The sequence below is a fragment of the Salvelinus fontinalis genome, chromosome 31, assembly GCF_029448725.1.
Source record: "Salvelinus fontinalis isolate EN_2023a chromosome 31, ASM2944872v1, whole genome shotgun sequence".
In the NCBI taxonomy this organism is placed as follows: domain Eukaryota; kingdom Metazoa; phylum Chordata; class Actinopteri; order Salmoniformes; family Salmonidae; genus Salvelinus; species Salvelinus fontinalis.
The window spans coordinates 7,450,592-7,468,647 of NC_074695.1; the positions used below are offsets into that span (position 1 = coordinate 7,450,592).

An 18,056-nucleotide genomic window follows, 5' to 3' on the forward strand; every position below is an offset into this window, starting at 1 on the left:
GGCAACAATGCACAGAGAGAGGATGCTTGGTAAAGTGACTAACAAATACAACACCTGGCGCTAGCTAGCAGCTTAATGTCACAATGCAGCACAGAATGACAATGATCCTGTGTAAAAGCGTGATGGTCACACAGTCGATACGGAGAAACACAAGGCACACAGCGGATGGACTAACACCTCAGGAGGGTGACACTATCACTGCTGTCGCTGGCAGCATGCACAGGTAGGTACGCCGCGCTGCTGCAGCTTCACATCCAACACACTTTACCCTTCACAGACATTCAACAGAAAACACACAGGGAACAGAAGACAGAGAGATAGAGATATAGATAGAGGGAGATAGAGAGATAAATAGGTAGAGCAATAGAGAGATAGAGAGATATATATATATAGAGAGAGAGAGAGCTAGATAGAGAGATTGAGATAGAGACTGAGATAGAGATAGAGAGATAGAAACAGAGAGATAGTGAGAGAGAAGGAGAGAGATAGAGAGATATAGAGATAGAGAAAAGAAGAGAAGAAAGGGAAGAGCAGGATCGGTCCCTGCAGAAGAGAGGAGAGGAAGAAGGGTATGAGGAGGAGGGGGACTCACAGTATCTCCAGATCACGGAGGGCTCGGAAGGCTCCATCTTCGATGCAGCTTATGTGGTTGCTGTCCAGTTGCCTGCGGAGGGATGAGAGACAGGAGTCAGCGGAAGGTCTGTCTGCAGACGTGGGGGTTTAGGGTACTTGGGGGGGGGGGGGGGGGGGGGGGGCTGCAGGAGGAGGAGTGCCAGTATCTGGGTATGGTGAGGGAGGTGGCGGGGAGGGGCTGAAGGTAGGTAGCTACTGGCTAGCCTGTGGGCGCGCAGCACAAACTCAGATCTCAGCCCTCACCTCTGCCTCACTGTAACCTGCCAGGGAAGGAAAGGACCAGCTGGCTAAAGTGGCCTGTCTGGCTGCAGCCTATCACCTCACTCTCAACACTGCCCCGTCTCAACACTGCCCCGTGAGTGGAGGAGAGAGAGAGAGAGCGGGTGGGGCGGGGGGGGGGGGGGTTGCAGAAGGAGAGTGAACAGAGGCTGGCTATATCCCACCCCGTCTGTCAGCTCTCTATTAATTACATTGCCTCCCTCCTCCTTCTCTTCTCCCCCTCCTCTTCTTCTCCCTCCTCATCTCCTCCCCCTCTGCCTTTCTCTTTCTTTTTTTGTCAGAAAGGGAGTAATTTCATTACATTAGAGTAGCCAATCCATTACGAGCTTTTACTGACTCTGTCACTGAAACAATTTCATTAAAGGAGAGGGTTTGTAAATCAGCCCGGGTCACGATGCTGGACTCCCAGACGCTCAGAGCACTTCTTCCTCTTCTTTCTTTTCCTTTTACTTTCATTTGCAAGTCTCCCGCCCACCCCCCCATACAACCCCCCTTCTCTCCACCCCTCCTTCTCTCCTCTCTCTGCCCAACAAATAGGAGATGGATGGAAGACAAGGCAATACAAAGGGCAGACATATAGAACGCTCTCCAGCTCCTTTATCCAGACTCCAAAAGCTTCTGTGACATTTAACCTGTTACAGATACTGTCTGCATTTTCTGCTCTGGGCTATAAACAAGACCATATCTCCTCTTCGCTAATATCCTATACCCACCTCCTCCTCTTCCCCTATCTCTCTATACCTAATCCCTGTTACTTTGCTTTCGAGCTCTTTGTTTTCTTCTTATTTCCCTTGGTTCTCATCTAGTAAAGCAGCTGTTTCCTGACTGGTCGTTATCTCTTAGCAGAGGAGACCAGCCGTTTGGAAAGCGTCAACAAGAGAGGAAATGAAATAATCTAGGATATTATTTCATTACAATTTGGTATGAGACATTCACAATGAAAACGACCATCTGTGTAGAATGGAAACAAGCAAAGTTATGGCATCATATATGCAGATAGGAGAATGACATATTGGAGCCATGCTTGTCTTGCTTAATCTAATTTCATGATACATGTTGTCTTTATTTGAAACGATTTGCTAACTGGTGAAGCCTGACAAACCTTAGGGAGGAGTGATACTGTGATCAAAGCTAGGTCGTACTTCTGACCCTTCACCTCTAGTTTCCATTTTAGGAAACATCTTGAATCCAATGTATAACTGGAAGGAGGCTATGTGTGTGTGTGTGTGTGTACAGTATATATGTGTGTGTGTGTGTACAGTATATGTGTGTGCGTGTACAGTATGTGTGTGTGTGTAATGGGTGGTTGGTGGGGGGGAATGACAGTCCCAAAATTAATTTCCTTCCATCTAATTACGATAGCCTTTAATCATCCCAGTCATAAGCAGTATTGTCAGTTGGAAGCAGGTTGATGCTTCTACCTTGAGGAACATGAAAAGAGTAGAGAGAGAAAGAGGAGAGAGAGCTTAGAGTGACAGGCAAGAGTAGGAGAGTAGAGAGAGAAAGAGGAGAGAGAGATTAGCAAGAGTAGCGAGAGTAGGAGAGTAGAGAGAGAAAGAGGAGAGAGAGATTAGAGAGAGTAGCGAGAGTAGGAGAGTAGAGAGAGAAAGAGGAGAGAGAGATTAGAGAGAGTAGCGAGAGTAGGAGAGTAGAGAGAGAGAGGAGAGAGAGGAGAGAGAGAGAGAGAGAGAGAGAGAGATTAGAGAGAGTAGAGAAAAAGAGGAGAGAGAGATAAGAGAGAAAGAGGAGAGAGAGAGTAGAGAGAGAAAGAGAGAGAGAGATTAGAGAGAGTAGCGAGAGTAGGAGAGTAGAGAGAGAGAGCGAGAGAGAGGAGAGAGCTGAGCTGCACTTCCTAAACTCCTGCCAAATGTATGACCATATTAGAGACACATATTTCCCTCAGATTACACAGACCGACAAAGAATTCGAAAACAAATCCAATTATGATAAACTGCCATATCTATTGTGTGAAATATCACAGTGTGCCATCACAGCAGCAAGATTTGTGATTTGTTACCACAAGATCAAGGCAACCAGTGAAGAACAAACACCATTGTAAATACTACACATATTTATGTTTATTTATTTTCCCTTTTGTACGTTAACTATTTGCACATCATTATAAATTGTGTGGTCCGAGCCCTGCATGCTGATTGGCTGAAAGCCATGGTATATCAGACTACATACCACGGTTATGACAAAACATTTATTTGTACTCTTCTAATGATATTGTTAACCAGTTTATAATAGCAATAAGACACCTTAAGGGTTTTTGGTATATGGCCAATATACCATGGCTAAGGGCTGTATCCAGGCACTCCGCGTTGCGTCGTGCTGAAGAACAGCCCTTAGCTGTGATATATTGGCCGTATACCACACCACTTCGGGCCTTATTGCTTAATTATAACACAGTACATAGACATAATATGACATTTGAAATGTGTCTATTCCTTTAAAACGTGTGAGTGTAATGTTTACTGTTCATTTTTGATATGATTATTTCATTTTTCTTTATTATCTATTTCACTTGCTTTGGCAATGTAAACATATGTTTCCCATGCCAATAAAACCCTTTGAATTGAAATGTAATTGAGAGGGTTGCAAGGCTTTGATTACATTTCAAAACGCCTAGCTAGCTAGAACTAGCCAAGCACAAACCAGCTGTAACATATAATGTATCCAGCTGTAATCAACTAAGATGGATACATATATAAGCCCCACGCTCAGCAACCTTGCAATCAAATATGCAGAAGGCATTTCCAGTCAAACAGGGAGAAAAAAATATAAAGAGCACCCAGAGACCCTCAGAGAATAATTTATGTAGCAAAAGGACAAAGAAATCAAGGTGGATCTTTTCTTTTTCATCAAACGTCCAAATGCTTGAAAGGCAAACAAACATCTTAAAAGGTCTGGAACCAAGACCATGAGACAACTGCATGTGGACACAACCCTAAAATGTCATATGAATATATATAATAACTGAACAGTAATGATCCAAGGCTCTGAGGCTAGTCTAGAGCTGTTTGAAGAAGAGCTCGACATGTTAAAACCTCTAGTGGATGATGAAGTAAAAACTGATATGTCTCTACTAACAATGCCAGCAACTCCCAAAACCTGGGCTTCCAAACAGGAGGCCCACAGAAGATCTCTCCCTCCCCTGTAGCTGGAGCAGCTGGGTGCACACCAAAAACACCATTGGTAAAACTAATCCAAATTAGCCTCTCCTTTCTTGAAGTGGAGATTACAGAATTCAGGGAGAACAAACAACAAGTACGTGACACTGTCCAGACACTGAAGGAAGTGTTGAGGCATTTCCAGGAAGAGAGCCGTGCCTCATTAGAACAGTTAAGACAGAAGTTAAGACACAACACTGACCAAATGCCACAGTCCAATGATGTTCTCCAGAGGATCTCCAGAGGATCTGTGTGAAGTAAAGGTGGAGCTGCAGTCAAGAGAGAGGGACATGATGCCCTCCGTCAGCAGCATCTGACCATGCCATCAACAAAGCAGACCCATCAGCCTGGTTGAAGCCCAGATACCCCTGATCCCAGTGCAGCCTTCACCCCATCTGCCTCACAAGCCTCTCAGCCTCTTAGGGTCCACCCTGACCCTCCAACCTCACAGCCTACCCTGACCTGCCAACCTCCCAGCCTGCCAAAGTCTACCCTGACCTGCCAACCTCCCCGCCTGCCACAGCCTACCATGCCTTGCCAACCTCCCAGCAGTCCAGCCGTTACAGCCATTATTATAAGCCATCCTCCCCTCAGCAGCATCCACTGTTCTGAACATAATGTTTCCGCCATCGTTTCCTATAACAGAAAAGAGCTTCTGGACATCAAAACAGCTATCCCTAACCTCCTTTGGATGAGGTACTTCTACTTCAATGAGTTGAAGGAGAAAGACATATTGATTATCCCGGACCAGGCTCTAATCCCCGACAGGCGAAGACGATGCTATAGAGGCCGGCAAGGTTGCACCCTGATGAGACTACAGCGGCAAATTAATAAATCACCTCTACCCTCTGTTCTATTGTCAAATGTGCAATCACTGTAGAATAAACTGGACGAGCTCATTCCGAGTCTATTATATCAACGGGACATTAAGAACTGCAATATGCTATGCTTCTCGGAGTCATGAATGAAAAAGGACATGGGTAATATACATCTAGCTGGTTTTTCTATGCATCGGCAGAACGGAACGGTAGAGGCCTGTAAGTTCAGAGTGTCACAGGTCAGGTTTTCTCCCTGTTTGGACCCAGTGACCCTGCTTGGACTTATTGGGATCACCTGCTGGATGACTATTTAGGTTCCTCTGTGGACTGGGCCAGTTGCTCAAGTCTCATGTCTTGTTCAGTGATCTCGTGTACACTTGCTTTGTTGTTTTGCTATGAAGACCTTAAGCAAATATTCTTCATTTACCCTTACCTCTTTCTGCTGTGTTTCTCTGCACCTTGGTCCGAGTTCAAACTAGCATCAACGTTTCCCACCAAGCATTCCAGAGTGGCATATGTCATCTTCTTGCTCTCAGGACGGGCTCTGGCCTGGGCCATGGCCATCTGGGAGCAGCAATCAGACAATTGATTCCATTTGCAAAGCTTCACCCAGGAGATGAGGAAGGTTTTTGATCACCCCATCAGTGGCAGGAACGCTGCTAAAAGACTCATTGCGCTTCGGCAGGGCAGCCGGGGCATAGCTGATTACGCCGTTGACTTTCGGACGCTCACCTCTGAGAGCGGTTGGAATATAGAGGCACTTCACTCAGCTTCCCGGGACAACCCTGACACTCTGGAGGAGCTTATCGTTCTGGCCATCCGGATTGACAACCGGCTTTGGGAACGTCGTCATGAGAGGACGGAGGGGTCCCGAGTTGGTTCCAGTGTTTCGTGCCCCGCTGAGGGAATCGATTCTTCATTTGTTCCACTGACGTATACTGGGCCTGCTTGTCCTGTACCCCGTCGGGGTTCTCAAATTGGCTATGGTTCTTCTTCATATCCTTCAGAGGAGCCGATGCAATTGTGAAGCACCAGACTTTCCGCTCTGGAGAGTCAGATGCAGTCTCCTGCGGCCAATACAGTACGCACCTTGCTTCCGGCCAACCTGCGGTGGGACAATGGATAGTTGGACATTCCTGTTTTATAGACTCTGGGGCTACCTGCTGTTTTCTGGATCGCACATTAGCTCGCCAACAGAGGCTGCCACTCACTAAGCTGGACACTCCATTGTCGGTCACTGTGCTGGATGGTCAACCCCTAGGATCTGGGAAGGTGAAGCAACTCACCATGCCTATTCAGCTACGAGATCTGGATGACCATGTGGAGCTTATCCAGTTACATCTGGTGGACTCTCCTGAGCTTCCCCTGGTTCTTGGACATCCGTGGCTTTCCACCCATAATCCTCAAATTGACTGGCCTTCGGGAAGAGTTCTGGGATGGAATACTTCATGCCAGTTCATCTGCCAGCAACTCTCTCCACACCTTTCCGGTCCTGCTCGTCTGGAGACTTCCGATCCTCCTGTTCCTCTGGCTGGGAATGACAAGCCGGATCTTTCCCGCGTACCTCGGGATTACTGGGATTTGGATAAGGTCTTCAGCAAACAAAGGGCCAGCAAACTACCTCCTCACAAGCCCTACGATTGTGCCATCAACCTCCAGTCCGGTATCACTCCTCCGAGAGGAGGGCTTTATTCTCTCTCAGGTCGAGAGACTGCAGCCATGAACAGTAATATTAAGGAGGCACTGCCGGCTAATTTTATTCGGCCGTCCACTTCACCTGCAGGAGCGGGTTTTTTGAGAAGAAGGATGGGGGAAGAAGGATGGGGGATTAAGCCCCTGTATTTATTACCAGGGTTTAAATAACATTACCATGAATATCTGTTACCCCCTTGAATAACCGTTACCTTCCCTCTTATGTCATCAGCTTTTGGGAGACTCTAGGGAGCTACGGTTTTCTCTAAATTGGATTCACGGAACGCGTACAATCTGGTGCGCATCAGACAGGGAGACAGGTGGAAGACAGCGTTCAACACTCCTAATGGACATGGCTCCAGCCATTTTCCAGGCCCTGGTTAATGATGTGCTGTGCAACTTCACCAGTTCGTGTTTGTGTACCTGGATGACATCTCATCTTCTCCATGTCCATGGTTGAACACGTCCAACATGTCTGCCAGGTTCTGCAAAGACTCCTCGCTCATCACTTGTTTGTGAAGGCAGAAAAGTGTGAGTTTCACATTCCTCAGATCTCCTTCCTGGGGTACATCGTGTCTCAGAGCTGTGTACTGATGGACTCCCAAAAGGGAGGAGCGGTGGTCAACTGGCCGCGACCAAGCATGGTCAAACAAGTTAAGCGTTTTTGGGGTTTTGCTCATTTCTACCGGAGATTTGTAAGAAACTTTAGTGCTGTGGCAGCGCCATTGACAACACTCACCAAGGGCTCGGCTGGGCATGTATGCTGGACCCCTGCTGCTGAGAAGGCATTCCAATACCTGAAACGTCGTTTTTCTTCTGCACCCATTCTCGTTCATGCGGATCCTTCTCTTCCCTTCGTGGTAGAGGTGGATGCCTCTGACGTTGGCGTGGGGACGGTTCTGTATCAGTGCTAGGCGAAAGACCAAAAGCTTCATCCCTTCCTGCCTTCTCCTGGCGTCTCACTCCCAGCCGAGAGGAAATATGATGTCGGCAATCGGGAGCTTCTTGCAGTCAAACTGGCTTTGGAGAAGTGGCAGCACTGGTTGGAGGGCTCGGAACATCCCTTTACGGTTTGTACTTACCACAAGAACCTGGCCTACATCCAGGAGGCTAAACGCCTCAACCTTCGACAGGCTCGTTGGGCTCTCTTCTTCACTCGGTTCAGATTCACGTTATCTTACCGTTCGGGGTCTAAGAACGTGAAGCTGGATGCCCTTTCTCGCCAGTTCCCCAGCTCCAGTGAGGACCGGCCGCTTGAATTCATCATCCCCAGGTCGCTCATCCTCGCGCCGGTGTCATGGGGTATAGAGATAGTAGTGAGGGAGGTGCAAGGTAGGGAGGCAGTTCCAGATGGATGTCCACCTAACAGACTTTTGGTTCCTCTTGGGGCACGGTCCAAGGTACTTCAGTGGGCTCACTCGTCACGTCTCACCTCTCATCTGGGAGGGCAGCGAACGCTACATTCTTTGAGGAGGAGGTTTTGGTGGCCCTCGGCGGAGGCAGACACTCTGAACTTTGTGGCTGCCTGCCTGACATGCGCCCGGAACAAGACTCCTCGTCAGCAGCCTCTGGGGCTTCTTCATCCACTGCCAACAGCTTCTCGACCCTGGTCCCATCTCTCTGTGGATTTCATCACGGGCCTTCCATCCTCAGAGGGACACACTGCCATCCTGGTCATTGTGGACCACTTTTCCAAGGCGGCACATTTCATTCCGATGCCTAAGCTTCCATCTGCCCATGAGACTGCTCAGCTAGTCATTCAACATGTTTTCCACCTTTATGGACTTCCTCTGGACTTCCTCTCCGACTGGGGCCCCCAGTTAGCCTCCAGATTTTGGAGGGCATTCTGTACTCTTCTGGGGTCATCAGCCAGTCTGTCCTCGGGTTATCACCCTCAGTCCAACGGTCAAACTGAGCGGGTGAACCAGGATCTGGAAACCGCCTTACGTTGCTGTGTGTCCGCCAACCACTTGGAGTCAGCACCTTCCCTGGGTGGAGTATGCACACAACACTCTCCAGTGTTCCTCCACTGGCCTGTCACCATTCCAAGTGTTGTATGGTTACCAGCCCTCCCTGTCTCCAGATCAAGAGATTGAAGTGACGGTTCCTTCCGCTCACCGCCTCATCTCTCGTTGTCGCCGGACCTGGAAGAGGGCTCGGTCAGCACTCCTGAGGTCCTCAGCTCGGGTTCCACAACAGGCCAACCGCCAACATCACCCAAGAGCCCTCCTGCATCCAGGCCAGATGGTCTAGTTGTCTACTAGGGATCTGCCTCTATGTGTGGAATCTAGGAAGTTGGCTCCCCGGTACGTTGGGCCATTCAAGGTTCTACGGCGCATCAATCCAGTGGCCTATCGTCTTTATCTTCCCCGGTCCATGAGGGTTCATCCCACCTTCCACATCTCCAGACTCAAGCCTGTGGTGTTCAGTCCTCTGATTCCGGCCACTCGGCCTCCACCTCCGCTTCGCATGATAGCAGGACAGCCAGCCTACACGGTGCGACGCATCCTCTCCAGTCGTCAGTTCCGGCGAGGTACTATGAAGACCTTAAGTAAATAGTCTGGATTTACCCTTACCTCTGCCTGCTGTGTTTCTCTGCGCCTGGGTCCGAGTTCGTACTAGCATTAATGTCACACAGAGGGGTTGGTGTGTGTCACTTTGTTAACAACAGCTGGTGCGCAATTTCTAATATTAAGGAAGTCACATGGTTCTGCTTGCCTGAGTTAGAATACCTCATGATAAGCTGTAGACCATACTATTTACCAAGAGAGTTTTCATCTGTATTTTTCGGAGCAGTCTATTTACCAAGTCTATTTACCACCACAAACCAATGCTGGCACTAAGACCACACTCAACGAGTTGTACAGGGCCATAACTAAACAAGAAAATGCTCATCCAGAGGCAGTGCTCCTAGTGGCCGGTGATATTAATGCAGGGAAACTGAAATTAGTTTGACCAAATTTGTACTTACAAGCAAAAACTCAAACAGGAAGCACCAGTGATGCGCTCAATATGGAAGTGGTCCGATGAAGCGGATGCTAAGCTGCAGGACTGTTTCGCTAGCACAGATTGAAAAATGTTCCGGGATTCATCCGATGGCATTGAAGAGTTTACCATATCAGTCACTGGCTTCATTAATAAGTGCATCGACAACGTTGTCCCCACAGTTACCATAAGGATACATCCCAACCAGAAGCCATGGATTACAGGCAACATCTGCATTGAGCTAAAGGCTAGAACTGCCACTTTCAAGGAGTAGGACACTAATGTGGACATTAATAGGAAATCCTGCTACACCCTCTGACGTATTATCAAACAGGCAAAGCATCAATACAGGACAAAGATCGAATCCTACTACACCAGCTCTGACGTTCATTGGATGAGGCAAGGCTTGCAAATCACGGATTACAAAGAGAAACCAAAGTCGAGAGCTGCCATGTGACTCGAGCCTACCAGACGAGCTAAATGCTTTGCTCACTTCGATGCAAGCAACACTGAACATTGCGTGACAGCACCAGCTGTTCCGTACGACTGTGTGATCATGCTCTCCATAGCCGATGTGAGTAAGACTTTTAAACAGGTTAGGAATGAGCCAAAATTCCCCCAACTTATTGTGGGAAGCTTGTGGAAGGCTACCCAAAACGTTTGACCCAAGTTAAACAATTTAAAGGCAATGCCACCAAATACTAATTGAGTGTATGTAAACTTCTGACCAACTGGGAATGTGATGAAAGAAATAAAAGCTGAAATAAAAAATTCTCTCTACTATTATTCTGACATTTCACATTCTTAAAATAAAGTGGTGATCCTAACTGACCGAAGACAGTGAATTTTTAGATTAAATGTCAGGAATTGTGAAAAACTGAGTTTAAATGTTTTTGGCTAAGGTGTACGTAAACTTCCAACTTCAACTGTATGTGTCAGCAATGACAGCTAATGAAGTAACTGAAACTCTTTACAAGGAGTTGCAGTCAGTTTTGGAATTGGTGGCCAGTAATAAACTGGTTCTGAACATTTCTAAAAGCAAGAACATTGTATTTGTTATAAATCATTCCTTAAGCTCTAGACCTCAGCTGAATCTGATAATGAATGGTGTGTCTGTTGAACAAGTTGAGGAGACTAAATTAGTTGGTGTTACCTTGGATTGTAAACTGTCATGGTTTTTATAAGAAACATTAATGTGTTAAATTCCAAATTGTTTGCATAGTGAACTTATGCACAGCTCTGACACATACACACCCCACCAGACATGCCACCAGGGGTCTTTTCAAGTCCAGAACAAAATCAAACCCAAATCCAGAAAAAACTGAAGAAAGCATACACTATTATATAGAACAATTATTGCATGGAAATCCTTATATTGCTCAATAGAACAGCAACACCTCACGGCACGCCTCTCCCCTGTTTGACTGAAATATTTTGTTTGTATTTATTGATATGTACAGTAGGCTATGTGTGTGACAGTTTTTAAATATATGTAGTTTAAACCTTGAGCAGTTATTGTCTATTAATGTTCTGTATTATGTAATGTTTCATGTTCTGTGTACACCCCAGATAGAGTAACTACGGCTTTCGCAACGGCTAATGGGAACCCTAATAAAATACCAAATAATGAATTCACTTCAGTTGACTGATTTCCTTATATGAACTGTAACTCAGTAAAATCTTTGAAATTGTTGCATGTTGCTTTTATATTTTATTTCAGTCCATATACAGTACCAGTCAAAAGTTTGAACACACCTACTCATTCCAAGGTTTATCTTTATTTTTACTATTTTCTACATTGTAATATAGTAGTGAAGACATCAAAACCATGAAATAACACATATGGAATCATGTATTAACCAAAAAAACTGTTAAACACATCAAAAAAATATTTTATATTAGGGATTCTTCAAATAGCCACCCTTTGCCTTGATGACAGCTTTGCGCACTCTTGGCATTCTCTCAACCAGATTCATGAGGTAGTCACCAGGAATACATTTCAATTAACAGGTGTGCCTTGTTAAAAGTTAATTTGTGGAATTTCTTTCCTTCTTAATGCATTTGAGCCAATCAGTTGTGTTGAGACAAGGTAGGGGTGGTATACAGAAGATAGCCCTATTTGGTAAAAGACCAAGTCCATATTATGGCAAGAACAGCTCAAATAAGCAAAGAGAAACGACAGTCCATCATTACTTTAAGACATGAAGGTCAGTCATTCCGGAAAATAATACATTTTAGAATAAGGCTGTTACGTAACAAAATGTGGAAACAGTCAAGGGGTCTGAAATCTTTCCGAATGCAATGTATATGAAAGGAGATCATTAACTGTTAGTTCTTAGAATATCCAGGGCTTGTACTCCTCTACCTTAGGTATGAAGACCAGAAACTAGATTTTCTTATCAACATCAAAGGTTAAGACATAATAATACTTCTAGAAATATGGCGCCGTGATGATATATATACTCAATGTCCTTCAGACTATAGGGAAATTATACTTCCATCATTAAAACATAAAAACATAAAACAGGGCAGGGACTCAAGAGGAACAATCACATGGTATAAACAGCACCTTTCACTGAGCCAAATAAAAAAGGTTAACACCCACATTTGGTTAAAGCTCTACACAATCCTGAGTGACAATGTTTTCTATATAGGTACGGTTGTCACGACCTGAACAGAGCCCTTGGTTCTCTATGGTGTAGTAGGTCAGGGCGTGACTAGGGGGTGATCTAGTATATTTATATGTTGGTGCTAATGTGGTTCCCAATTAGAGGCAGCTGTTTATCGTTGCCTCTGATTGGGGATCATATTTATGTAGCTATTTCCCCACCTGTGTTTGTGGGATATTGATTGTTTGTTAGTGTGTTTGGGCACTTCTTCCTCACGGTATTTGTAAGTATTGTTATTTTGGTTTTGTTAGTTTCACTTAAATATAAATGTGGAACTATACTCACGCTGCGCCTTGGTCCGCTCATTTCCAAGATGTTGACAACGGTGTATGCTTCTCCCTCAGATTCATCTTATTATGATCTTACTATGATGGTGCCGGAGAGAATGGCTGCTGTTTTACGGTCTCCTAATCAATTGTGCGTGTTTTTTTTGAGTTATTTGTAACTTATTTTGTACATAATGTTTCTGCCACCATCTCTTATGACCGAAAAGACCAGAGGAAAATAAAACTAGACCACCTTTACTCCACACACAGAGACACATACAAAGCTCTCCCTCGCCCTCCATTTGGCAAATCTGACCATAATTCTATCCTCCTGATTCCTGCTTACAAGCAAAAACTAAAGCACGAAGTACCAGTGAATCGGTCAATACGGAAGTGGTCAGATGACGGGGATGCTAAGCTACAGGACTGTTTTGCTAGCACAGACTGGAATATGTTCCGTAATTCTTCTGATGGCATTGAGGAGTACACCACATCAGTCACCACAATGACTGTACGTACATACCCCAATCAGAGCCATGGATTACAGGCAACATCCGCACTGAGCTAAAGGGTAGAGCTGCCGCTTTCAAGGAGCGGGACTCTAACCCGGAAGCTTAGAAGAAATCCTGTTTTGCCCTCCAACGAACCATCAAACAGGTAAAGCGTCAATACAGGAATTAAATCGAATCGTACTATACCGGCTGCGATTCTCGTTGGATGTGGCAGGGCTTGCAAACTATTACAGACTACAACAGGAAGCACAGCCGCGATCTGCCCAATGACACGAGCCTACCAGACGAGCTAAATTACTTCTATGCTCGCTTCGAGGCAAGTAACACTGAAACATGCATGAGAGCAAAAGCTGTTCCCAGACGATTGTGTGATCACGCTCTCCGTAGCCGATGTAAGACCTTTAAACAGGGCAACATTCACAAGGCCACAGGGCCAGACGGATCACCAGGACATGTTCACAGAGCATGCGCTGACCAACTGGCAAGTGTCTTCACTGACATTTTCAACCTCTCCCTGTTTGAGTCTGTAATACCAACATGTTTCAAGCTGACCAGCATAGACCCTGTGCCCAAGAACACCAAGGTAACCTGCCTAAAAGACTACTGACACATAGCACTCACGTCAGTAGCCATAAAGTGCTTTGAAAAGCTGGTCATAGCCCACATCAACACCATTATCCAAGAAACCCTAGACCCACTCCAATTTGCATACCGCCCCAACAGATCCACAGATGATGCATCTCCACACTGCCCGTTCCCACTTGAACAAAAGGAACGCCTATGTGAGAATGCTATTCATTGACTACAGCTCAGCGTTCAACACCATAGTGCCCTCAAAGCTCATCACAGGCTAAGGACCCTAGGACTAAACACCTCCCTCTGTAACTGTATCCTGGATTTCCTGACGGGCCGCCCCCCAGGTGGTAAGGTTAGATAACAACACATCCGCCACGTTGATCCTCAACACGGGGGCCCTTTAGAGGTGCATGCTCAGTCCCCTCCTGTACTCCCTGTTCACTCATGACTGCATGGCCAGGCACAACTCCAACACCATCATTAAGTTTGCTGATGACACAACAATGGTAGTAGGCCTGATCACCGACAACGATGAGACAGCCTATATGGAGGTCAGAGACCCACCTGTGTGGTGCCAGGACAACAACCTCTCCCTCAACGTGATCAAGACAAAGGAGATGATTGTGAACTACAGGAAGAGGAGGACAGAGCACGCCCCCATTCTCATCGATGGGGCTGTAGAGGAGCAGTTTGAGAGCTTCAAGTTCCTTGGTGTCCACAGCACACCAAGACAGTCGTGAAGAGGGTACAACAAAGCCTATTCCCCCTCAGGAAACTAAAAAGATTTGGCATGGGTCCTCAGATCCTCAAAAGGTTCTACAGCTGCAACATTGAGAGCATGCTGACTGGTTGCATCACTGCCTGGTATGGCAACTGCTCGGCCTCCGACCGCAAGGCACTACAGAGGGTAATGCGTATGGCCCAGTACATCACTGGGGCTAAGCTGTCTGCCATCCAGGACTTCTATACCAGGCGGTGTCAGAGGAAGGCCCTAAACATTGTCAAAGACCGCACGGCAAGCGGTACTGGAGAGCCAAGTCTAGACCAAAAAGGCTTCTCAACAGTTTTTACCCCCAAGCCATAAGACACCTGAACAGGTAATCAAATGGCTACCCGGACTATTTACATTGTGTGCCCCCCAACCCCTTTTTTTACGCTGCTGCTACTCTCTGTTTATCATATATGCATAGTCACTTTAACTATACATTCACGTATATACTACCTCAATTGGCCCGACCAACCAGTGTCCCTGCACATTGGCTAACCGGGCTATCTGCATTGTGTCCCGCCACCCACCACCCAGCAACCAACCCCTCTTTTACGCTACTGCTACTTTCTGTTTATCATAAATGCATAGTCACTTTAACCATACCTACATGTACATACTACCTCAATCAGCCCGACTAACCGGTGTCTGTATATGGCCTCACTACTGTTATAGCCTCGCTACTGTTATTTTTCATTGTCTTTTTACTGTTGTTTTTATTTCTTTACTTACCTATTGTTTACCTAATACCTTGTTTGCACTGTTGGTTAGAGCCTGTAAGTAAGCATTTCACTGTAAGGCCTACACCTGTTGGTTAGAGCCTGTAAGTAAGCATTTCACTGTAAGACCTACACCTGTTGGTTAGAGCCTGTAAGTAAGCATTTCACTGTAAGGCCTACACCTGTTGGTAAGAGCCTGTAAGTAAGCATTTCACTGTAAGACCTACACCTGTTGGTTAGAGCCTGTAAGTAAGCATTTCACTGTAAGGCCTACACCTGTTGGTTAGAGCCTGTAAGTAAGCATTTCACTGTAAGGCCTACACCTGTTGGTTAGAGCCTGTAAGTAAGCATTTCACTGTAAGGTCTACACCTGTTGGTTAGAGCCTGTAAGTAAGCATTTCACTGTAAGGCCTACACCTGTTGGTTAGAGCCTGTAAGTAAGCATTTCACTGTAAGACCTACACCTGTTGGTTAGAGCCTGTAAGTAAGCATTTCACTGTAAGGCCTACACCTGTTGGTTAGAGCCTGTAAGTAAGCATTTCACTGTAAGGTCTACACCTGTTGGTTAGAGCCTGTAAGTAAGCATTTCACTGTAAGGCCTACACCTGTTGGTTAGAGCCTGTAAGTAAGCATTTCACTGTAAGGCCTACACCTGTTGGTTAGAGCCTGTAAGTAAGCATTTCACTGTAAGGCCTACACCTGTTGGTTAGAGCCTGTAAGTAAGCATTTCACTGTAAGGCCTACACCTGTTGGTTAGAGCCTGTAAGTAAGCATTTCACTGTAAGACCTACAGCTGTTGGTAAGAGCCTGTAAGTAAGCATTTCACTGTAAGGCCTACACCTGTTGGTTAGAGCCTGTAAGTAAGCATTTCACTGTAAGGCCTACACCTGTTGGTTAGAGCCTGTAAGTAAGCATTTCACTGTAAGACCTACAGCTGTTGGTAAGAGCCTGTAAGTAAGCATTTCACTGTAAGACCTACACCTGTTGGTTAGAGCCTGTAAGTAAGCATTTCACTGTAAGGCCTACACCTGTTGGTTAGAGCCTGTAAGTAAGCATTTCACTGTAAGGCCTACACCTGTTGGTTAGAGCCTGTAAGTAAGCATTTCACTGTAAGGTCTACACCTGTTGGTTAGAGCCTGTAAGTAAGCATTTCACTGTAAGGCCTACACCTGTTGGTTAGAGCCTGTAAGTAAGCATTTCACTGTAAGACCTACACCTGTTGGTTAGAGCCTGTAAGTAAGCATTTCACTGTAAGGCCTACACCTGTTGGTTAGAGCCTGTAAGTAAGCATTTCACTGTAAGGTCTACACCTGTTGGTTAGAGCCTGTAAGTAAGCATTTCACTGTAAGGTCTACACCTGTTGGTTAGAGCCTGTAAGTAAGCATTTCACTGTAAGGCCTACACCTGTTGGTTAGAGCCTGTAAGTAAGCATTTCACTGTAAGGCCTACACCTGTTGGTTAGAGCCTGTAAGTAAGCATTTCACTGTAAGACCTACAGCTGTTGGTTAGAGCCTGTAAGTAAGCATTTCACTGTAAGGCCTACACCTGTTGGTTAGAGCCTGTAAGTAAGCATTTCACTGTAAGGCCTACACCTGTTGGTTAGAGCCTGTAAGTAAGCATTTCACTGTAAGGTCTACACCTGTTGGTTAGAGCCTGTAAGTAAGCATTTCACTTGTAAGGCCTACACCTGTTGGTTAGAGCCTGTAAGTAAGCATTTCACTGTAAGGCCTACACCTGTTGGTTAGAGCCTGTAAGTAAGCATTTCACTGTAAGGTCTACACCTGTTGGTTAGAGCCTGTAAGTAAGCATTTCACTGTAAGGTCTACACCTGTTGGTTAGAGCCTGTAAGTAAGCATTTCACTGTAAGGCCTACACCTGTTGGTTAGAGCCTGTAAGTAAGCATTTCACTGTAAGGTCTACACCTGTTGGTTAGAGCCTGTAAGTAAGCATTTCACTGTAAGGCCTACACCTGTTGGTTAGAGCCTGTAAGTAAGCATTTCACTGTAAGACCTACACCTGTTGGTTAGAGCCTGTAAGTAAGCATTTCACTGTAAGGCCTACACCTGTTGGTTAGAGCCTGTAAGTAAGCATTTCACTGTAAGGTCTACACCTGTTGGTTAGAGGCTGTAAGTAAGCATTTCACTGTAAGGCCTACACCTGTTGGTTAGAGCCTGTAAGTAAGCATTTCACTGTAAGGTCTACACCTGTTGGTTAGAGCCTGTAAGTAAGCATTTCACTGTAAGGCCTACACCTGTTGGTTAGAGCCTGTAAGTAAGCATTTCACTGTAAGGCCTACACCTGTTGGTTAGAGCCTGTAAGTAAGCATTTCACTGTAAGACCTAGACCTGTTGGTTAGAGGCTGTAAGTAAGCATTTCACTGTAAGGTCTACACCTGTTGGTTAGAGCCTGTAAGTAAGCATTTCACTGTAAGGTCTACACCTGTTGGTTAGAGCCTGTAAGTAAGCATTTCACTGTAAGGTCTACACCTGTTGGTTAGAGCCTGTAAGTAAGCATTTCACTGTAAGGCCTACACCTGTTGGTTAGAGCCTGTAAGTAAGCATTTCACTGTAAGGTCTACACCTGTTGGTTAGAGCCTGTAAGTAAGCATTTCACTGTAAGGTCTACACCTGTTGGTTAGAGCCTGTAAGTAAGCATTTCACTGTAAGGCCAACACCTGTTGGTTAGAGCCTGTAAGTAAGCATTTCACTGTAAGGCCTACACCTGTTGGTTAGAGCCTGTAAGTAAGCATTTCACTGTAAGACCTACACCTGTTGGTTAGAGCCTGTAAGTAAGCATTTCACTGTAAGGCCTACACCTGTTGGTTAGAGCCTGTAAGTAAGCATTTCACTGTAAGGTCTACACCTGTTGGTTAGAGCCTGTAAGTAAGCATTTCACTTGTAAGGCCTACACCTGTTGGTTAGAGCCTGTAAGTAAGCATTTCACTGTAAGGCCTACACCTGTTGGTTAG

At 45.7% G+C, this 18,056-nt stretch overlaps 1 protein-coding gene across 3 annotated transcripts in view; it reads right to left on the reverse strand.

Annotated features, from left to right (window-relative positions):
• The window catches only part of LOC129829472 (slit homolog 3 protein-like), a 450,259-nt gene that overhangs the window by 112,654 nt on the left and 319,549 nt on the right, over positions 1 to 18,056 (reverse strand). For all 3 annotated transcript variants that reach the window (XM_055891175.1, XM_055891174.1, XM_055891173.1), the window contains exon 6: positions 593 to 664. In XM_055891175.1, the coding sequence (XP_055747150.1) occupies positions 593 to 664 (72 nt within the window). The remainder of the gene's footprint in view (positions 1 to 592; positions 665 to 18,056) is intronic.